The sequence below is a fragment of the Stenella coeruleoalba genome (genome assembly GCF_951394435.1).
Source record: "Stenella coeruleoalba genome assembly, chromosome: 2".
Classification (NCBI taxonomy): domain Eukaryota; kingdom Metazoa; phylum Chordata; class Mammalia; order Artiodactyla; family Delphinidae; genus Stenella; species Stenella coeruleoalba.
The window spans coordinates 54036243-54060219 of NC_137147.1; the positions used below are offsets into that span (position 1 = coordinate 54036243).

Consider the following 23977-nt stretch of genomic DNA (forward strand, 5'->3'; position numbering starts at 1 on the left):
CAATGCATATACATTTGTCAAAACTCATTTTACGAGCCAGTCACAAAAAACCACATACTACATGATTCCATTCATGTGAAAAGCCAGAAGAGGGAAACCTATAGGAACAGAAAGTAGATTAGCGGTACCTTAGGGCTGGGAGTTGGGGGCAGTAAGCAGATGAGGGAGTAGAGGGGTGAAAGCTAAAGAGTAAGGGATTTCTTTTCGGGATGATGAAAATGTCCTAAAATTAACATTAATTAAATGTTCTAAAATTAACTGTATGTACCTATCTGTGAATATACTAAGAACTACTGAACTGTACACTTTAAATGGGTGAACTATATATGGCATGCGAATTACATCTCAATAAAGATGTTTAAAAAAAACAAAGAATTAGAATTCTGAAAAAAAAAACACCTCATTTTACTGTACCTAAAATAGGTACATTTTGTTGTACATAAAACTCAATGAAATTGATTTTAAAAACTGAACTGTAATAAAATGGTTCAGATTAAAGATAATTTGCAATTCATGTAAGTCTGAATTCAATGTTTCTAAAATTGATAATGGAAAATGATAAAATAATGGAAAACTGATAATGGAAGCCATAGGTAGGACAAATACCTCATCACTTAAATAAGCAAAACTAAAAGGCAGAGACATCACTCAAAACTAAAACAAAAATACATTACTCCTATCTGTATTTTGAAGCATATAATGACAATAACAAAAAAGCAAGCACTTACACCTTCTTCAAATGTCCATCTTTTACTAACTTCATGCTCATTATAATTAAACATTTCTTGATGAATTTCAATGATTCTATGTCTCATGTTTTCTATTTCAGTAATTAGCTAGGGAAGAAAAAAAATTTTAATCACACAAGTTATATACTAAAATTTTAAATATCACTGCTTACATTTAAGTATTATCCACCCATACTATAGTCTTAGAATAGTGATGGGTTTTTAACCATTATCAATTATGTGCAAAGTACAATTAACAATACTGAAATCTGTAAAAGTATTTCCTAATAAACTACTTTCTCATATGCCTTTTTAAAAACAAAAAACAGGGCTAGTACATCACAACATAGGCCAAATAATGCTTCTAAGCTAACGTAGTTTTTCAGGTGTCTCATAGTAAAACACATTATCTACTCTAAATCAAACAAGCTAAAGAATTCCCACCTGCCTTAATCAGAAATTGATTTTATATGAGCTACAAGTCACACCACACATGCAGTCAAGGGACATAAAGTTTAGTTTCTCATGCGCTGAAAGATTTTTTTTTAATAAGTCTGGTTACCTTTGCTGGATCAGTTATGTCTTCAATTCCTGATGGTAGATCATCACCAGGAGGACCATCATCACCACTATGCCCATTTACAGAAGCTAATTCCCTTCGCAGCTGAATAAACTGTTCACCAGTTAGAAGATCTCTAGGTAAGTTATTCTGTATATGTTCTTTAAATCTAAAGGAAAACAATAAAAATACAAGCTTTATATATGAAGTATAATTTTAGATCCCACATTACATTTCTACTACACATTACTCTTTCAAAGGAACTCTGATTTAAAGAAGCCAAAATACCACACCCTTTCTCCTTTTCTACAGTAATAACCTACCACTTGATAAAACAGTCTACAGACATCTTCATTTCCTTCCTGCCTTTGCAATGGAATGAAGAAGGCGTGGACAAGTCATACATTGAAATCCTACTTCTGTCCATTACTAATTATTTGACTTATAGGAAGTTTTTCCCTTCTCTAAATCTTGGCTTTCTCATCTGTCAAGTGACTGTAAAATTAAATACAGCAATCCATGTTTAAATTATAAATGATTACTTACAAATGATCAACAAATTTTGCAGTTCCTTCCTCACCTCCCAATTACTCCTGAATTCACATGTCTGTGCCAAACACTCCAATGAAATTGCCCTAATTAAAGTCACCAAGTACCTCTTACATGCAAAATTAAATGGATACTTGTTTTATAGTACAGCATCTATCCTAATAATGTCCTCAGTACTTAAGGCTGTTAACTAACCTTCCTTTTAGAATCTTCTTCACCCTGGGCTCTGAGTTACCACTTGGTTTTCCTCCAAGTCTCTGACTGCTCCTTGATTCCAGCCTGCCCCCAAATGCTAGTATGCCCAATGATTCCACTCTGCATTTTGTTCTCATCTATTTTTATATACTTTCTGTCCAATCTTATTAATACAGCTTGAAATAATAAGCATACTATGATTTTAAAACTAACTTAAGCCCAAACCTTTTCCCTAAATTTCAGATTAGTATATACAACTGCCAACGCTCTGCCTAAAGAAATAAAGATTTTAAGCAAAGAGTGTTTTGAAAAACATGTCATTTATCTACACACACTAGTTTATATATACACACACACACACACACACACACACACACACACACACACACACACACACACACACAAACTTTAATCAAAAACACCAAGTTGAAGAGCTAAAGTATCTACACCATCTCAATTTGGAACCTTATATACAACGTGTCTATAAGTGTGTCACTTTCATCCACAAATCAAAACCCTCAGCATTTCTAATCTTTTTTTTAAATTATTATTTATTTAGGCTGCACAGGGTCTTAGTTGCAGCACACGGGATCTTTGTTGCGGCATGTGGGAACTTCAGTCGTGGCATGCCAACTTCTTAGTTGCAGCGTGTGGGATATTTAGTTGCAGCATGCAGGCTTCATAGTTGAAGCATGCAGACTTCTTAGTTGTGGCATGCGGACACTTAGTTGCAGCATGTGAACTCTTAGTTGCAGCACACATGTGTGATCTAGTTCCCAGACCACAGATCGAACCCAGGTCCCCTGCATCAGGAGCGTGGAGTCTTACCTGCTGGACCACCAGGGAAGTCCCAACATTTCTAATCTTGAATCTTGATATTGTCAACCACTAAGTTGCCGAATCTCTTCCACCTACCTTATCTCTTACATTCCACTGGATATTAGGTCCAATTTAGTCTACGTTCTAAATATGACTTCATGCCCTCCTCACTACAGCTAGATAAACATAAACCAGTCTTCCAGCCTCTGGTCCCACAGCTTCTAACCCCACCTCAATATTGCTATCAAAAATGTTATTAAGGGCTTCCCTGGTGGCGCAGTGGTTAAGAATCTGCCTGCTAATGCAGGGGACACGGGTTCGAGTCCTGGTCTGGGAAGATCCCACATGCCGCGGAGCAACTAGGCCCGTGAGCCACAACTACTGAGCCTGCGCGTCTGGAGCCTGTGCTCCACAACGAGAGAGGCAGCAACAGTGAGAGGCCCGTGCACTGCGATGAAGAGTGGCCCCCGCTTGCCACAACTAGAGAAAGCGCTCGCACAGAAACAAAGACCCAACACAGCCAAAAAAGTTATTAAAAAGTAAACATGAAAAATAAAATAGTAAACAGGATCATATCCCACCCTCATGCCAAAATCACTTCAATGTTTACCCTGCATTCAGGTTAAAATCCAATCTCCTTGAAGTCTTTCATATTCTGACCTAGCCTCTGACCCAGACCTACCTCTTCAACCTAATTATCAGACATGGTTGTACATGTACCATATGCTCCAACCTTATGGATTTTTTCCCCCAAGTTTCTTAAAATTGATTTAGGTTACTGACACCTGGATTTTTATGGATTTTAAGACTTTCACAGGGACTTCCCTGGCGGTCCAAGGGTTAAGACTCTGTGCTCCCAATGCAGGGGGGGCACAGGTTCAATCCCTGGTAGGGGAACTAAGATCCTGCATGCCGCATGGCATGGCCAAAAAAAAAAGACTTTCACAAACATATGTAAATAACATTGGAAACTAATTTAAATTTTGCAAAATCAGTGGATACAGAGGCTTAACTTCACCTATTTTATCACCAGGAGGACAAAAATACAGATTGCCTTATTTAAAAAAACTTTAAATGAGGAAGTAACTCTCACATGTGTGGTATGAAAATGAATAGATTTAATACTCAAATAAATATTAAAATTAAAAATTGTCAAGACATAAATAAGAAACTTCAAATAAGGTAAAACTGAAAAATAACTACTTATAGAACATAAATTTAAAATAATTGGACTTCCCTGGTGGTGCAGTGGTTAAGAATCCTCCTGCCAATGCAGGGGACACAGGTTCGAGCCCTGGTCCAGGAAGATCCCACATGCCACAGAGCAACTAAGCCCCTGTGCCACAAGTACTGAGCCTGTGCTCTACAGCCCGCGAGCCACAACTACTGAGCCTGTGTGCCTAGAGCCCATGCTCCGCAACAAGAGAAGCCACCGCAGTGAGAAGCCCGCGCACCACAACAAAAAGTAGCCCCTGCTCGCCACAACTAGAGAAAGTCCATGCACAGCAACAAAGACCCAACACAGCCAAAAAATAAATTAAAAAATACAATACAATAAAAATAAAATAATCGCCACATTATATATATAAACTTCTTTCACATGGTGATAAAATATGCATAATACTAAACAGTAATATTCCATTAGCTTTTTCTACTATAAAGCTAATACATTCAATATAGAATGGCTGAGTGCCTAATACTGGGTTGGCCAAAAAGTTCGTTAGGGGTTTTCCGTAAAGGAAAATACCTGTTCCTAGGTATTAAGGCCAAAAACAATTAAAAATCCTCAGAAAATGACAGACATGTGAGGATACAAGAGACATAAATTCAAAAGAGTGTTATCAGTGCTAAGATAAATGAAATAAATGTAGGTAGAGTGCTGGCACAAAAGACAAAACAGACACTTCCGTTTAGGTGAACTGGAAAAAGTGTCACGGAGAAAACATTAAGCTGTATGGGTCTTAAGGAATATGAGTTCACCAGACAAATGGAAAATGGAAAAGGTATTACAGTCATAAAAGCATAAAACATCACTGCCCTTTGGGAAATTATCAGTACTCAGGTTATGTCTAGAGTTTAAGAACTACCAGGGACTGGGCCTGAGGAATTAGATATTATCACAAAAGTACTCATGCTAAGGAGGACTTTAAATTAGATATATTCTTAGAGATAATGTTCAGTGTATATCCAATATACAAGCCTACACAATAGAAATATTTCTAATACAGCACTTAGTTCCTTTAGCACATGCTTCCTCTTCTACACTTTTGAGCAACTTGAGGGCCAAGTCAATGCATACATATCTTCTTTGGGCCTTTATTCCCACAACTTAAATGCATATCATCTGGTACATGGCAAGCGCTAAATAACTGACTTTAAATAGGAGAAGTGTATTTGGCAAAAGAAAACATTTCAGCAGTTCTCAAAGCAATTAGTCATGTGAATTAGTTTACTTACATAAACTATAAGATTTACTTATACCAACACTACTTCTGAGTTTGCTATACTCATAAGGAAAGTGTGTCTCATTACATTAAGTGAAAAAGAGTAGATTAAAAAGCAGTATGTGTAATGCAATCCACTAATCTCTATTATACTCATACATGCATTTTTAAAAGCCCAGTGAAATATTAAAAAAAAAAAACTACACCAAGAACTTTGGGCCACACTGTCTAGGTTCCAATCAGCTTCCACCCACTTACTAATTCTGTGACCTTGTGCAAATACTTTAATCTTTCTTTGCCTCTACTTCCATAAAATATAGATAAATAATAGTACCTATACCTATATCTGGTTAATTGTGACGATTAAATGAGTTATAAGGCACTCAGAATACTGTCTGTATAACTGTTTCCTAGTCATATTTTTTTCTTACCAACAATAAAATTATTATAATCATATATTTTACCTATACTTTAGACCCTAGAAGAACTGGTTTATGAAAGGAACCTGCTTTGTCCCAGAAAACTTTTTAAATCTTTAAAGGCTTTAAAAAAAACATTAAAAATATTTTAACTTTTTAAATTCAGTCAACAAATATTCACCAAGCGTCTCCACATGCCAACCCTTGTATTAATAATCTCTTTCAGCAAGTGTCTCCCTAGGTCATTATACCCTAGAAACCTGCCCACCTCCTCTATCTCATGAAAAACAGAGATGGTATATTCAGGTCCATATGCTTTCTGTTTCTAACCTGGGTCTACATAGCTTAGCAAATTGATCCACAGTTCTGTACAAACGTTTCATAAAGTTTTCTAATTTGTTAGTAAAGAAAAATTTAGAAAATCACTTACTTAATAACTACCTAAAGTTTACAGGCTCTACCACAATACTAGTTATAAAAATTATGACAGAAATATGGCAGTTATAGCAAACATTTATCAACACAGTCCTCATAACTTTCTTGTTCAGAAAGACTAAGTCCGTATTAGTGGGAGCCTTATTAATGGGATACTTTGAATACATCAGAAACATGGAAATCACAGTACACAGAACTAGTTGTTTTAACAGCACTCATTAAAATGAAATGATACCAATCATAACAGATTATCATAGTAGAAAATTAAACTGAAATTATTTTTGATTGTTTGAATATAAACAGGACTTACTACATAAAATACATTCTTTGCTCTTTTGGATATACGATGTTACGTGAATCACAAGAATGGACCTTTAGTAAATCATTATGTTTTAAATAAGCATCTATTATGTGCCATGTACTGTGTTAACCATGAAGAATAATTAAACTTAGATTCTTTTCTCTCATTCCTTCACTACTCTGAAATATCTTAGACAAAAGACAGGATTCCTATCGTTTCCTCACCTATAAAACAGATAAAAAGAACCTTCTGTCGAAAACCAGTAAAGTTCCTAAACATTTTATAAGCTATACTGAAAATGTCAAAATCTAAAAGTGTATATAACTTGCGATTATCAAGCAATAAAATTTATTCCTGTTTGCGTCTAATAGAATCTTACATTTCAAGAGAATAAGTATCCTCATTATTGGAAATTAATTACCTGAGTAATCACAAAAAAATGTTAACAATCTGATTTTTCCACTCACCTCTGAAAATGATGACTGTACAGCTGTGTTGGAATACCAAGAATACGATCGTATATAGCTGTAACTTCTCTCAGGTTTCCCTGTTCATTTTCCCAGTTTATATACATTTCCCAGAGTCTGTCAGATCGGAAATCTGTTCCTGCAGCTAGAACAGCATGCTCAAAAGTTCTGTAAAATTAAATTACCTCTTAAGTTATCTTTCCAAGATAAAATCACTTTAAAAATATTATTTCTACATTTTGCAATATATACAAATATCAAATCATTGTCATACTCCTGAAACTAATAAAATATCTCTAAATTTTAGAAGATAATGCTAAATTCAAATTATATTCAACTTTATACAAGTAGAGATTAAAAGGAAGAAGGAATAGTAGAAAAGTGTATGACAGTTGCTTAAAAAAGGGAAAACGTAAAGGGAATAGGTAAATGTAATTTTATGTAACTGTATATTGTTTTATATGATATAAATTTGCAATGCAAATTACACAGCAAACATATAAGAGTAACACAGTAGACACTAAAATGTTTGTTAAACTTGAAATGTCTGTTGAATAGATTCCTTTAGGGCAAAAGACAGACAAAATTTATCTCACTTTAAGAAATAATTTTCTGGCAAAACAACTCTCCAACAAGGGGTCCAGCTGCCTTGTCAGGTAATGAGAAATATACATATATTCTAAAACTCTCAAAATTCTCTCCTAATTCTAAAATTCCACAGTTACACTTTACTACAAAATCATTTATTTTAAAATACTTAGCTCATCTGAAGAGATTTCTGTAAGCAATTTTAATCACTGGATTTGATATCCCAATGGGATAAAATTTTAGGTACGTTTTCAAAATAAATATTAGAATCAAGAGGGATTTGTAACAGTATAAACTACACTACCTAAATTAATCTACAACTTTAATTGAATGCCAATCAAAGCTCTAAGAAATTTTGGATGGAAGAGAAAAAAAATTCTAACATTCATCTAGCATACAAAGATGCAAAACATTTTTGTAAAAGTACAAAGCAGCAGGCATTTTCCTGAAAGGTATCAAAAGAAACTAGAAAGCTACAATAATTAAAAGTATGGATTAAAAGATCTATATATATGTGAAAATTTAGTATATGATAAAGTATTTTAAATCAATGCACACAAATTTTTTTTAATTTAAAATATAAAAAAATAATAAATCATTGCAGAAAAGATGGACTATTCCAAATGGAAAAAATAAAAGGTTACTCTCTGACTTGCAAAAGACACAAACTAAGGTTAATCTGTTTCACAAAAGACAAAAGCTAAATGCCAGATAAGTGAACTATAAAAAAAAGCCTATAAAAAGAATTAGAAAAAAATTCAAGATTTATATATTCTTGGCAAGATAGGCACAAAACTCAGAAACCAATAAAAGATTACAAATTGAACCACAGTAAGAAAAAAACAAAAACAAAAACCTCTATATGATAAAGATACCCTAAACAAAGATGTGCCAAAACCGGGAGAAATATGTTTAATACACATAAGGGATTGAGAGAACATGCGAGCGCGCGCGCGCGCGTGTGTGTGTGTGTGTGGTACGGGCACACACGTGTATGTTTGTTTGAGATTTTCAAGAGAGTTAAAATACATGTTATTCCTCTGCAGAATCCCAAAGTGATTCAGGAAATTAACGCACCAGACACTAAGAAAACTGGAAGTAGCTGGAAGAGGAAGGATGACAGGTAATGAACAAAATGTTTAGAGGAAGGTTTGCTTAATGAATGGTAAGAGGCCTTGAACCCACTTTCCTGCTCAGCTATGGGATTTCAGAAGCTAGGTATATGCTCCCCAGGCAGATCAGATGATCCTTCAACGAAGAAACTGCTTGGTATAGGAATAAGATATAAAGATTCCAACACTGGGAGTCCCCCAACAAAAACCTGAGTAGCCACCTGATCATGCACTGTGAAGCCCTTTATGCCAGCTAACAAAGTAGTACAGAACTTCCATTCAGTTTATTAGTATTGAATCTTTAACATGAGCAGAAATCCAGAGATCAAACGTATCAGAAATGAAAACAAGCAAACAAACAAAAAAGAGAAAACAGCACTGAGGGCAGGGAAAAATTTCAACTATCCTTAATACCCTCAAAGAAATGTTAAAAAGATATGCAGCCAGGGACTTCTCTGGTGGTCCAGTGGTAAAGAATCCACCTTCCAATGCAGGGGACGCGGGTTCAATCCCAGGTCAGGGAACTAAGATACCACATGCCGCGGGGCTACTAAGCCAGCACCTCAACAAGAGAGCCCATGTGCCTCAAACTACAGAGCCCATGCACTCTGGAGCCCACGTGCCACAACTACAGAGCTCATGCGCCCTGGAGCCTGCGCTCCACAACTAGAGAGAAGGCTGTGCACCGCAACAGAAGATTCCACAAGCCTCAATGAAGACCCCGCATGCCAGAACTAAGACCAGACACAGCCATAAATAAAATTAAATAAATAAATAAATAGGACTTCCCTGGTGGCGCAGTGGTTAAGACTCCACGCTCCCACGCAGGGGGCCCGGGCTCGATCCCTGGTCCAGGAACTAGATCCCACACGCATGCCACAGCTAAGAGTTCGCATGCCACAACTAAGACCTGACACAACCAAAATAAAATAAGTATTTAAAATAATAATTAATAAATATTTTTAAAAGTAAAAAATTTGGATATTAAAATAGAAAGATATGCAGCCATATAACAAGAATAGGAGGCTATAAGAAAAGGAATATTCAAAGAAGAGGAAAGATTCTTAGATACTAAAAATCTTATGGCAGCTATTAAAAATCCAATACAAGGTTCAAGGAAATACCTCAAAAAGTCAAACAAATCCTGGCAGATTGAGAAAAAGGAAAAAGGTAAGAAAATTAAATGATTAAAACAGAAGGTTTTGAACTATTTCAACTATTGAAAACAACAGAGAAAACCAAGAGAAAGAAATTATCAAAATAAGAATGTACACAATAATAACATTTCTAAGACTAGAAAGATGTGCTTTAAAACATCCCAGATTGAAAAGGCCCACTAAGTAAGCACAATTAACTAGAAAAAGAAAGTCCACACCAAAGCATTACAATTGCAGTTACAACAAAGATAAAGAGAACATTTAAAAAGCTTCCATGAAGAAAAACAAGTCACATAAAGAGAATTCAAAAGAATGGTATAATACTTCTCAAAAGCAACACCGGAAGATAGATGGAGAAATGCCTTCAAAGCCCTAAGGAAAAATTACTTTCACCTCAAAATTCTACACCCCACTGGACCATCAATTGTTTCAGACATAAAGATTCAAAAAATTTTTTTTCATTCCAAGCATCCTTTATCAGGAAGTTATGGGATGTACTCCTCTAAAAGGCAGGCATGAACCAAGAAAGAGTAGGATCTAACAAGCTCTAATAAATAGAGCTTGATACCCAGGAAAAAGGTAAAGACATCTCCTAGAACCATGATAATGAGGAAATCCAAAAACTGCTGTACAACAGAATCAGAATACAGCAACCAGTCCAGATTACAGAAGAGGAGGTTCCAGGAGGGCTATCTCCAAGAAGAGGAAAAAAAAATGGAATTTACATTTCTCAGAACATAATTCTCTTTTTGTAATCTTCAGATTAAGTAGAATAACACTAGATACATACATTTTTTAGTTTCAAAAAATAACTTATATACCATTTGTACGCTGTGGAAAGTCAGTATTAGTACTGACTACTGAAAGTAGCTGTTGAAGGGAGTAGAAAATTTTAAATGTTTAAAGAAAGCCAGGCAAATGGGAAAAAGGGGGAAGGGAAGGAAAGGGGTAATTACAGGAAGAACAAAAAGCTATGAAACTTATCCATACTGGAAAGGTGAGGAACGGGAAGCAGGGTATAAGTGAACTAAAAATTCTCATCTACCATAACAGAATGATAATGTCTATAGGTAGTGAGAGAGAAGCAAAAAGCAGTAGAGTGCTACTGTTTTAAACATGTTGGAAAATATCAGAAGAAACGGCTAAAATATTTAAAGAGAGGTGGAGGGAATCACTTTTTGTTACAAGCAGTTTAACATTAACTTTTTAAATTACATGTACATATCAATAATTTGATGAAAATAAAAACCAAAAACACATTTTAAATTCCTATAATCAGTAACAAAGACAATCCCAAAGTAAAATGAGCAAATGTCATGAACAAGCAATGTAAAAATGCCTTATATAGACAGCATTTGAAAAGATGGTAAACCAGGATGACCAACCTACAGATATGTGAACTAAGATAATGAAATACTACTGGAGGTTAAAAAAAACAAACATGGCATGACTATGGGAAAATGACTACCCTCATACACTGTGGGAGTTTAAAATTGCTACCACTTTTAAAAGAACATATGACAAAACATAGCTGCGATTCTCTTTGACAGAAGTTACATTTCTAGAGTGTTCTACATAAACATTGACTTGTAAACAGATGTTCACTGAAGCACTAATGATTTCCTACAAATAAGAATTTGGTCAAATAAAATATACTACCCTGATACTATAAAACACTCTTGCAATGGTTAAAGAAAATGGTAGGGAGAATTTCTAAAACATTCTGTTAATTTTTTTAAGAAATCAAACAAAAATATGTGTAATATGTATACACACATATATGTACATCTATGTGTATCTGAAAGAACACACCCCAAGTAATTAACCATGAGAGGAGAGGGACTGCGGACATAAGAAATGGGGGTGTGGAATGGTGGAGGACTTTACTATGTACATTTTTAAATAATCATGCATAAGTTTACTATGTGTATCATGTTTTTTAATAGTGAAAAAGAAAGTTAAACTTTTAGTTCAGCATTCATGAGTAGTTCTATTATCAATATCAGAATACTTGACTTATTTATATCTTTAAATACATTTAAGTATCAGTGTTTCACATACCCTCTTATTGTACTGTTTGTCTCAGGATCACCAGGGTCCAATGTTTCTTTTAAGAAGTTTATATAATGTATCCAAAGGTCAACACTAAGAGGTATTGCCTGAAGCCCCCGGCGATACACCTAAGAAGAAAACAACAAACTGTACTTCAAATATTTAATTATTTCTTAACAGAGAGGCAACACTGTGTTATCCGGTGAACCTTAGAAATACTAATTACTGGAATTTTGTTTAAATAATCTACCATTACCATTTGGGTGGAGGTTGGATAGAACATGGCAATGTTCTGATCCCCACGTGCAGAGTCTTGATCTTCAAAGCGCAGCAGTCCCTGCATTCTGACCGGGTTGTGTGGGCAGGCTTTGGGTTACAGACCATAGGGCACAGACCCATTAGAGCATCAATGACAGCGTCTGACCAAAAATGCAATAAGACGTAGCAAATGTGACTAGCAAACCAACTATATTGTTTGGAAAATGAGAAATAAATGTAAGTGAGAGAAAAGCCCTGCCCTACTTGTTAAGCTGCAGTGTAATACAGAGGCTTGCACTGCAAAGCTTGACAAACTGTAGAGGTTTAACGCACCTGCCAACAAAGAGAGAAAATATTAGCTACAAATGCCACAAGAGTGACAAATGCAAATAAAATACCCTATAAAATTGTTTGACCATATATCGTAGGTACTGCCAGCCAAAAAAAGTCTCTGTTTTGTTATTATTTGGCTTACAGTACCTAATGGAGATAACTTTATTCAGTAATGTACGCACCTCATCTGATTGTTTAATGTTGTCATGCCGCTTTTCGAGGTCTGCATACTTTTTCCAATAACCATAGCAATACGGATAGTGTATGAAAAATTTGTCAAACGCTTTCCTGGCAGCCATCAAGTGATTCTGATGAAAATAAAACAAGGTGTTTAAACATCTTGGAAATTTTTGTCACAAAAACTATTATTCCTTTCAAATGTACAGGCATACCTCAGAGATATTGCGGGTTAAGTTCCAGACCACTGTAATAAAGCGTATTATCGCAATAAAGCAGGTCACATAAATTTTCTGGTTTCCAAGTGCACACAAAAATTCTGTTTACACTATACTGTAGTCTATTAAGTGTGCAATAGCATTATGTCTAAAACAACAATGTACATACCTTAATTTAAAAAGACTTTATTGCTAAAAAATGCCAAAATAATTACAATAGTAACATCAAATACCACTGATCACAGATGACCATAACATAATAATGAAAAAGTTTGAAATACTGCAAGAAATACCAAAAATGTGACAGAGACAGGAAATGAGCAAATATTGTTGGAAAAATGGCATCAACAGACTTGCTCGACGCAGGATTGCCACAAACCTTCAATTTGTAAAAAACGCAGTATCTGTGCAGCTCAATAAAGTGAAGCGCAATAAGACGAGGTATGCCTGTTATTATCTCAAAATAAACGGCAGGCTTAAAAACCACACACACAGCAGCCCTTTTTCCTACAATGCAATCTTATCCTTTGAAACAGAAGGAACTAATTCTGTCAAACAGCAAAGTAATTTTTTTATATTTCAGCAATTTTATACACACATACATACACACACCAATTATTACAAACATTAGACTTTGATTCTAATACTTTCCATAATGTACAAATGCTATGAAAGTTATTTTTGAAGCTAAAAAAATATTATCTAAAATGTTCTTCAACTTAATCTGAAAATTATAAAAGAGGCAACTTTAATTACAAAACAATAAGGCCTAGTCTGATATTACTTGATTTTTCTGTCCCCTCTAATCCCATTTAAATAGTTACTAACCTCCTGTTCTACATACTGAAGCAAATATACCCAGCCTGTAAAATCCTGAGGATTACTTTCTACAGTTTTCCAAAACTTTTCATATTCTGGAGGGAAATTTGCTTCTGTTTCTGTCACTGGAAGGTCCACAGTATTTGCTATTTCATTTTCTTCCGTAGTTGTATTCACATTAGGAGATCCATCAGGTGACTGTTCCATTTCTGTAACATTCATAATCTCAGTACTGAAATCAGTAGACTGATCTACCACTACCTCTGAACTGTTGCCTGTGCTGCCATTATTGGAATTTCTGTACTCATCCATGTGAGAATTTTGCATGGCTGTTTATTTTTTCTTCAGTTAATGATCTGTGGAAACATAAAGAGAAACATCTTCCAAATGTTTATTTGGCATCATCAAAACCACCTTTTAAAAGCCCAAGTTAGCTATTAAAGGAATATATTAATTTGATTCTTGAGCTCTCCTGTAAGTCATAATCAGAAGGTTTATTATTTTTTATATTACAAATTAAATTCTGTAACAAATTTTCCAAACTTCTGCCAGTTTATTGTTGACTGAGCAAAAACTAGCTCCTTCATCTATAAAACAGTGAGTATTGAGCCTGCTCCCTAAAGAAGCAATCATATCTAGAATTCAGTGCTCCTTAGCTAGCTAAGAATCTAAATTTTAATATCTGAATGCTATCTTGCTACCAATCCTGAAAAACAGCAATATCTTTAATATCTGTTCTGGAGGCTTTAGCTAACAAAACAAATTCTGGTCATGGATATAAATGTTTCAGAGGGAAATTCATAACTTAGTTCAGGATAGATTTTTAAGAAGGTTATACTGTTGAAATATATCTATAAATTTTAAATCCTAGCAGCTAGGTTTGATTTTATTATAGAAGATACACATTAAGGTTTTAAAACTAAAGAGTGATTTTTAAAGTAAGTGTTATTAAAAACATAGTTATAGAAGAAATAATAAAAAAATAAAAACATAGTTATAAGGGAATTCCCTGGCAGTCCAGTGATTCGGACTCTTGTGCTCTCATTTCTGGGGCCCCGGGTTCGATCCCTGGTCAGAGAACTTAGGTCCCACAAGCCACGCAGTCAAAAGATAAAAAACCATAGGGCTTCCGTGGTGGCGCAGTGGTTGAGAATCTGCCTGCCAGTGCAGGGGACACGGGTTCGAGCCCTGGTCTGGGAAGATCCCACATGCCACGGAGCAACTAGTCCTGTGTGCCACAACTACTGAGCCTGCGCATCTGGAGCTTGTGCTCCGCAACAAGAGGCCGCGACAGTGAGAGGCCCGCACCGCGATGAAGAGTGGCCCCCGCTCGCCGCAACTAGAGAAAGCCCACGCACAGAAACGAAGACCCAACACAGCCAAAAATAAATAAATTTTTTAAAAAAATCATAAAAAAAAATTTATGAAAGTTTTATCATCTGGATAGTTACTTCATAAAATCTTTTAAATTAAGTCATCTTATGGTTAAGGCCATAAAATAATAAGGAATTATTCTTTTATCCTGTAAGGTAATACTACAATATATTTTCACAATTCACTTCATCTCTTCCACTAACAGTTTAAATGGAAACTGAATCATTAAATTATAGAGCATGTCTTCTTTTTAAATTAGGGATTATTCTCAAAACTAAACAGACCATAAAATTGATTTACTCCTAAAATATACTCAGAATACAGTTAATATTGCATAATATAATGTAAAAAAGGATTAAGACTAAAGGAATTCAAAGAAAGAAATGCAAGTGGCCAATAAACATATGAAAGGACTGAATCTTTACTAATAAAGATGTAAATTAAAACAATGAGATATCAAATTGGCAACAAGGAAAAAGATATTTCTGGAGGACAGTCGCACAAAATATACCAAATGGCAATTGTGCATATTTTATGTTATGTAAATAATCAGATAAAAAACATTTATTTATTTAAAAAGCATTCACTAGAACACTATTATAGCGAAAAAAGAGGGTAGTATTAAGAACACTGCTTTAGTAGGTGGCATGTTTGTACAATGGAATAATAATTTAAAAGGAAATATGTGCACCTGTCTTGATATAGAAAGATAACCACTACATATATATTATATGCATGCTACACACAGATCTGTAAGGATTTATATCAAATAAAATACACTAACAATATTAATTGGTGTTAATGGCTGTTCTCCCCATATAACTGGGCTGACGTTTTCTTCTGTTGGCTTATCTGCAATTATTTAACTGAAGTTAAAAAAAAAAAAAAAAAGAGGTATTTTGTTTCATTTGTTTTGTTTTTAAGAAAAACGAGCTCCAGATATGACATGCCAGTGGTTGGCTGGATACAAATTTTTTTTTTTTTTGCAATTTTATGCCTACTTTAAAAATCTGGGTTTCTCTATAGTCTACACAACCTAGCTCCACATAATAGTCACCTAGTAAGCTATTTTTTTTTTAAATACATATTCATTGGCCCCAACGCCAATGATTCTGAGTTCTAGGCTCAGGCCCAGAAAGTTGTACTTCTACCATGTTCTCTGAATGATTCAGAGGAACAGAAACTTATTCATGGGTAAACTGAACAATGGAACTGTTGCATCAAAGATCTGTGTATATTAAATTTGGGAATATGCTTACAACTTATCTTTAAAAAAGTTGCACCAGCCGTGTGACAAGACAATTTTAGCTGACTATCCAACATTCCCTCTCACCATCTTCTCTCACCATCTTCCTAATAAAACATTGTTTTGGTTCAGAGCAGCAATATACCTAACCCCATGTAAGGATTATGAGTCTGAAAAGCTCATCTGCTGCAGAGCTCTGGGAACAATTTTGCTTTTCTGATAAAAGGGACAGTCAGCAAATAGTGTAGGCTCTACCACTTTCTTCTTACTTTGAACGTGAACATATCTGAAACAACTTGTATTCACAAAGCAGTCAAAAGAACTGGCCAAGAAAATTAAGAAATGCCAGCCCTGACATCAAGCTGCTAATAACACAATGCCAGCTGTGTAAGAAAGTAAGTCCCTATTTGCTTAAACTAGTATCAATAGATGAGTTTTTCTATTACTTGCAGAAAAATGCATTCCTAACTAACCCACTAATGAGACATGGACATGAGAATGTCCATTTTTCCATCTCCTCTTGTCAGCACTAGGTATCATGAAACAATTTTTGCTCATCTGATTAAAAAAAGGAAAAAAGAGAGTACTACATACTACAAGTATGTTGAATTTCTATTTCCTTTTTCCCCTTAAACACTATTTCACATCCTTTGTCTATATTTTCTTTTTTTAATTTATTTACTTATTTGTTTATTTATCTATTTTTGGATGAGTTGGGTCTTTGTTGCTGCACGTGGGCTTTCTCTAGTTGCGGCGAGTGGGGGCTACTCTTCGTTGTGGTGCGTGGGCTTCTCACTGCGGTGGCTTCTCTTGTGGCGGATCACGGGCTCTAGGTGTGCAGGCTTCAGTAGTTGTAGCTCGTGGGCTCTAGAGCGCAGGCTCAGTAGTTGTGGCACACGGGCTTAGTTGCTCCGCAGCATGTGGGATCTTCCTGGACCTGGGCTTCAACCCGTGTCCCCTGAATTGGCAGGCGACTCTTAACCACTGCACCACCAGGGAAGCCCTGTCTATACTTTCTACTGCATTTTTTATGAATGGTTTGCAAAAGCTCTCTGTAAACTAGAAAATGACACACATTGTAAAACATTTTTGAGTTTGTCTTCCTACTAGTTTTAGGTTTTTTCTGTGTGTATGGAAGGCATCTTTTAAATTGTCATGTAGATTTTTATATCCAGATTTTAAAATATGTCCACTATTTCAAAATGCAGTATGAAGCAAATTTTTTCCCAAGAAAGGATAAATTTAAAATGTTAAATGAAGTGAACTTTGAGGCTGAATGCCACTGGAAGAATTAGTTATAACCAGGTAAATCTAAGGAATATTTTTTAAAAAGGAGAAGAAGAAGAGGGAAAGGAGAAGAAGGAAAGGGGGGGAAGGTCAGGTGGGGACAAAAAAAAGTTTTCAATACTTGATGCATATCCAGCACTTTACTACATTCCTTATAGAGAATACATAGGTATAAGATAAGGTCCTCACTCTAAGGCTTATTAACTATTAGTAGTTGGAGAGCGATTAAAAAAACATGCAAAACAATTAGAGAGACAAAATTTCAAACGAAACAAAGTCAAAGTTTAGAAAAATCAATTGAACATTATAGGCATCTAGCAAACCTTCATGAAATATAGAATTTGGTCTTCACTTTGAAAAACTACAGATTTTGGAACAATAGAGAAATAATGATAAATTATTCCAAAATAGCGAATAGCCCACTTGACTTGACAGAACAACCCTTCTTATTAACAGTAGACAAGAAGATGGAAATTAGGACTGGTTCCAAGCCAAGAAGGAAATAAGACTGACCAGAATGAAGAGGGTCTGCATTGGGGAAGTGAAATGAAAGTAAGCAGCGTGGAAAGCAAGAGGAATCTGAGAAGAAATAAAACAACCAAATCTAGTTGGTTGTTTAAAGGACAACCAACCAACCAAATAAAGGACAATCCCAAAGTATCAACATTAGACTACCAGAAAAAATAGTTCCCTTCTACTTGAATGACTGATTATTGTCATAAACTTTTCCGGGTTTACCAGTTGAGACCCTAGGAAAAGGCGCAGAAGCTTTTCAACTTATTTTGGTCTCTTCTGCCCCCTCCTTTAAAGGAAAGACACATTTGAAGACTAATCTTCCAGATACAAATTAGTCATTATTTTGTATCTTTTTATTTCAAAGCATACTGTCAAAAAAACAAACGGAAAGTTGTTACATTCTGATTCATTTACTACCTGTTCTATTCTAACTGCATACTTAAGTGGGACATAAGGGTTTCTTCTGGAATCAGCAAATTTACCACACCCCTGCATCTTCAGAAATGATCAATTACTCCACACCCTGCGATTACAGTGTTATAAAAAGAGTTAAGGAGCTTCCCCGGTGGCGCAGTGGTTGAGAGTCCGCCTGCTGATGCAGGGGACATGGGTTCGTGCCCCGGTCCAGGAAGATCCCACATGCCGCGGAGCGGCTGGGCCCGTGAGCCACGGCCGCTGAAACTGCGCATCCGGAGCCTGTGCTCCACAACGGGAGAGGCCACAACAGTGAAAGGCCCGCATACCGCAAAAAAAAAAAAAAAAAAAAAAGAGCTAACGCCAGCCTTACCCCTAGGGAGATCATTTTTCTGATTACTTAAAAAAATCACATGGCCAAAAGAAAAATACACTAAAGTTATTTTTAATAAGTTATTCTAACATATACTTCATAATGTGGCAATTACTAGTACCAGTTTACTCTTAACAACAACCAATAACTTCCAACTAGCAATATAAAATGGCAAAGGGGTAAAAAAACAACTATCAAAAGGAAGAAGACAACAGTGTGGTATTGGCATAAAGACAAACAGACCAATAGAATAGAACAGAAAGCCCAGAAATAAATGTTGGACAAGGGTCCCAAGATCACTCAATGGAGAAAGGACAGTCTCTTTAACAAATGGTGCTAGGAAAACTGGATATTCACATGCAAAAGAATGAAGCTGAATCCTTATCTTACGGCATACACAAAAGTTAACCCAAAATGGATTAAAAACCTAAACGTAAACCCTAAAACTATAAAACTCCTAGAAGAAAACATATGGGAAAAGCTTCATGATATTGGACTTGACAATGATTTCTTGGCTATGATACCAAAAGCACAGGCAAAAAAAGCAAAAATAGACAAATGGGGCTACATCAAACTAAAACTTTCATGCATCAAAGGACACAATCAACACAGTTAAAAGGCAAATAGCAGAAGAGGAGGAAATATTTGCAAATCTTATGTCTGATTAGTAGTTAATATATAGAATACATAAAGAACTCCCATAACTGAACAACACTCAATTAAAAAATAAAAAAACGACTTAGACATTTCTCGAAAGATGATAAACAAATGGCCACCAAGCACATGAAAAGATGCTCAACATCACTAATTATCACAGAAATACAAATCAAATTCACAATGAGATATCACATCAATACCAATTAGGATGGCTACTATCAAAAAACCCCAGAAAATAACAAGTTTTGTCAAGGATGAGGTGAAATTGGAACCTTTGTACGCTAACTGTGGGATTGTAAAATGGCACAGAAAACCAAATGGAGTTTCCTCAAAATATTAAAAATAGAGCTACCATATAATCCAAAAATCCCAGGGACTTCCCTGGTGGTCTGTCCAGTGGTTAAGACTCCACGCTCCCAATGCAGGGGGCCCAGGTTCAATCCCTGGTCAGGGAACTACATCCTGCATGTCACAACTAAAAGATCCCACAAGCCTCAATGAAGATCCCACACACAGCCATGAAGATCCCACGCGCTGCAACTAAAACCCAGCACAGCCAAAATAAATAAATATTAAAAACAAAAATCCCACTTGAGTATATATCCAAACTAACTGAAAGCCAGGTTTCAAAGAGCTAGCTATCTGTATACCCATGTTCATAGCCGCACTATCCACAACCACCAAAGGAGCAACCCAAATGTCCACCAACAGATGAAGAAGTAAATAAAATGTGATATATACATACAATGGAATATCATCAGTCTTTAAAATGAAGGAAATCTTGTCATGGATGAACCTTGAGGACATTATGCTAAGTGAAATAAACCAGTCGCAAAAAAAGACAAGTACTACATGATTCTACCTAGAGTCGTCCAATTCATAGAAAGAGAAAGCTAAATGGTGGTTATGAAGGAGTAGAGAGAGGGGGAAAAGAGTTGTTTTAATGGGTATAGTTTCAGATTTGTAAGATGAAAAAGTTCTGGAAATCTGTTAAACCACGTTAATATATGCAACACTACTGAACTGTACGCTTAAAAATAGTTAGTTAAGAAGGGACTCCCCTGGCGATCCAGTGGTTAAGATGCTGCACTTCCACTGGAGGGGGCACAGGTTTGATCCCTGGTGTGTGTGGGGAGACACACAACTAAGATCCTACACGCTGTGCAGCATGGCAAAAAAAAAAAAATTATGGTAAATTTTATGTGTTTTTACCACAATAAAGCTTTTTTTTTTAAAGGAAAACGACAGCTAAGCTATAACTAAATTAGAAAAGGCAAAATACAAGAGACTAGGAATTAGAATTTCCAGATCTTTCTTTCACCATAAGACAAAGTACAGTGTGGTAAATATTAGAAAGAACAAAGAGGTAGAGGAGGGTGAGTCCTACTTCTCTCCCTTAATAGCATGAGATTCTAGGTCAGTCTTACTTTTCTCACTTCCAAATAAGACTAGTAATACTTGTATTATCTGCTTCACAAGGCTGTTGAAAACTTCGGATGACATAAAAGCATGTGAAAGTCTTAAAAACTATAAATTCACATAAATGAAGATACCACTGTGAACAATTAATTCCCTGGAAATTGTTATCCAAACTTAAGGTGTTATACTTTAAAATTAATAACGAAAATAAAAGTGAACTTTACAATGCATTTAGAATTTGTTTTGCAGAGGTTTTAAGAGGAGGAAGAAAAAAATCTGTTGACTTTAACTTCAAAAAACTGGTAATCAACACAGCGTTTATCTGAGGGCATTATTTTATTTCTTGACTTTTCCATTTTAGATCTTTTTTGCTATTAGAGAAGATATGGGTTTAGTTATTATACCAAACATACATGCACAGCTTTCCTCTCATGTGCTCCCAATACAGTTCTATCAGGTTGGGCTTGAATCAATATTCAAGTTTATATTATTATGACCATGTAAACATTTTTTTCAAGCTATCTTGTAAACTATAATTACATTTCCTTGCTTCTCTTTCTTTAAATATTTCCTCATTTTCATATGTTTCATTGCCTTTGAAAAATGACCCCACATCCTTGAGGTCTTATAAAGGTCCTTCAAAAGCAACTGTCATTCATACTTATCAATTCTATTTTCCCTTCTGGAGCCATCCTTTCTGAAACCATCTAACCTTCTGCAACAGTTTAGACTGGCTTGTCCTGTCTAGGTTTGTCTCTTCATTTTTTTTTTGTTTGTTTGTTTGTGTTTTTTTGCGGTACGCGGGCCTCTCACTGCTGTGGCCTCTCCCGTTGCGGAGCACAGGCTCCGGACGCGCAGGCTCAGCGGCCATGGCTCACGGGCCCAGCAGCTCCGCGGCATGTGGGATCTTCCCAGACCAGGGCTCAAACCCGCGTCCCCTGCATCGGCAGGCGGACTCTCAACCACTGCGCCACCAGGGAAGCCCTGTCTCTTCATTTTGATCCAAGGAATTCCCTTCACTTGTCCCCTTGGTTGAATCTCATTTATAATAAAATCTTTTTCTTTGCTGATTTACTCCCTTTTGTAGAGAATCCTTTCTGTAACTCTGAAAAAGGGTATGTAGGGTGAAAAAAAGACTTTCCAATTCTAAAATCCTCATAACTGAATGACAGATTGTGAGTTTAAAATTCTAGAATGAAAATAATTTTTTCTTAAAAGTTTTGAAGGAATTTATTCATTGTTTCCTAGCATCTGACGTTGCTGTTGAGAACATATGATGTCTTTTTACTTCTTATCCTCGATATGTAACCTTTTTTTCCTCCACAGAAGCTTTTAGTTTCTGTTTATCCCAGGTGTTCTGAAATTGCATAATGATGTGCCCTAAGGTGAGTCCTTTCCATTCGTTCTGCAAGGCATTCATTTGGAAGGCCTATTTTAATCTATTTACATCATTCAGTTCTTATGTTCTGTATCTATTATTTATTTGATAATTTCCTCCTACTGATTTTCTCTTTGTTGAATTCACACTGCTCAGGTGTTAGACCTCCCGGATTGATCCTCTACTTTTCTTACCTTTCCCCACATTTTTCTTCTAACTCTTTGATTCATTCTACTCTGCCAAAACTCTTTTACTGGATTTTTAATGTGAGTCAAATTTTTTTTTTTTTTCGCGGTATGCGGGCCTCTCACTGTTGTGGCCTCTCCCCTTGCGGAGCACAGGCTCCGGATGCGCAGGCTCAGCGGCCATGGCTCGTGGACCCAGCCGCTCCGTGGCATGTGGGATCTTCCCGGACTGGGGCACAAACCCGTGTCCCCTGTATCGGCAGGCGGACTCTCAACCACTGCGCCACCAGGGAAGCCCTGTATGTCAAATTTTTAACTTCCATTTTTTATTCTCTGAGTAATCAATATTCCTTTTTCACTGCCGTATCTCCTGCTATCTCTCTATAATTTACTTTAAATTTTCTTCTGTTCTCAGCACTATCTGTCTCTTCTGAGCGTCTTCTGACTATTTATTTTGGTCTCTCAAGTACAGTGATTTTCAAACTTCTGTTCAAGAATAAGTGTGAGGCGTTACAAAACATATTAGAGGCTGGATAAAGCTTGGCAACTGGTGGGCCTCAGTGCAGGATGGCATTCTTTTTTTTTTTTTTTTTGGCCACATCATGCAGCTTGCAGGATCTTAGCTCCCCGACCAGGTATGAAACCCATGACCTTAGCAGTGAAAGTGCAGAGTCCTAACGACTGGGAATGCCCAATGATGGCATTCTCTGAGGGCGGAACCCACTAAATGTCAGTGCTCTACATTATTTCCCTTGGGTTAAGTTTTCCCAAAGAAGAATGTTTCAACTTAAGTAAGGCAACAAGCATTCTGGGAGCAAAGAAGACAAACAGGGCTGGTGATTTCACCATTCAATATATAAACTTTCATTCAACTTCCCATTTTCGCTAAGACCCTTCACCCCTGCCCCACCTCCCAACAGCTGTGCTAACTTCTCTGCTTTTGCCCTCTTCAAATAACGAACATCCAGTTTTTTGCTGGCTATACTAGATGGAGAAGGAAAATCTAGGGTCTAAACTACTCTAGACTTTTAACAAATCTTACAATTTTTAGTTGCATTCAGCACTCCTATCTTCAGAGGCCCTTGGAACCTGAAATTCCTGAGCCTTTCTGGGATTTTGTGGGAATATCCATCTTGTTTCTTATTAACTTCCCTCTCTGCAGGCACCGAGCTGAACGCAAAAAAGTGAAAACCTAAGTTAATCAGTTAAAACTGGTCCATCTGCTTTCTTCCAAAACGTGAATTCTCATCTGTTGATACCTCCTCTTCTGTTCTTTGTCCTTTTGGGTTTATACTATTTTATTTCTTTTTTACTTTATCTGATTTATATTTTTCATTTATTTTACTGAATTTAGGTATACAAATTACTCTATGCTGAACCCCTTTTATTTAGTATTTTTAAAAATCTCTAACCAATATCATATCCTAGTGTAATAATATTCATTCAACAGATATTTAATGAGCTAATTCTGTGTGTCGGACACTACTATTCTAAGCAC

At 36.0% G+C, this 23977-nt stretch overlaps 1 protein-coding gene across 5 annotated transcripts in view; it reads right to left on the reverse strand.

Annotated features, from left to right (window-relative positions):
- Positions 1–23977, reverse strand: part of PRPF39 (pre-mRNA processing factor 39) — a 37573-nt gene that overhangs the window by 7276 nt on the left and 6320 nt on the right. Inside the window, exons 1-7 of one of the 5 annotated variants that reach the window (XM_079912360.1) lie at positions 13640–13662; positions 12348–12724; positions 12082–12244; positions 11835–11953; positions 6917–7084; positions 1291–1456; positions 729–836 (exon numbers count right to left, since the gene is read on the reverse strand). In XM_079912360.1, the coding sequence (XP_079768486.1) occupies positions 729–836; positions 1291–1456; positions 6917–7084; positions 11835–11953; positions 12082–12168 (648 nt within the window). In that variant the 5' untranslated portion in view covers positions 12169–12244; positions 12348–12724; positions 13640–13662. Of the gene's footprint in view, positions 1–728; positions 837–1290; positions 1457–6916; positions 7085–11834; positions 11954–12081; positions 12725–13639; positions 13987–23977 lie in introns of those variants that run through there. The other 4 variants (XM_079912362.1, XM_079912359.1, XM_079912361.1 and 1 more) reach the window with 4 other exon arrangements.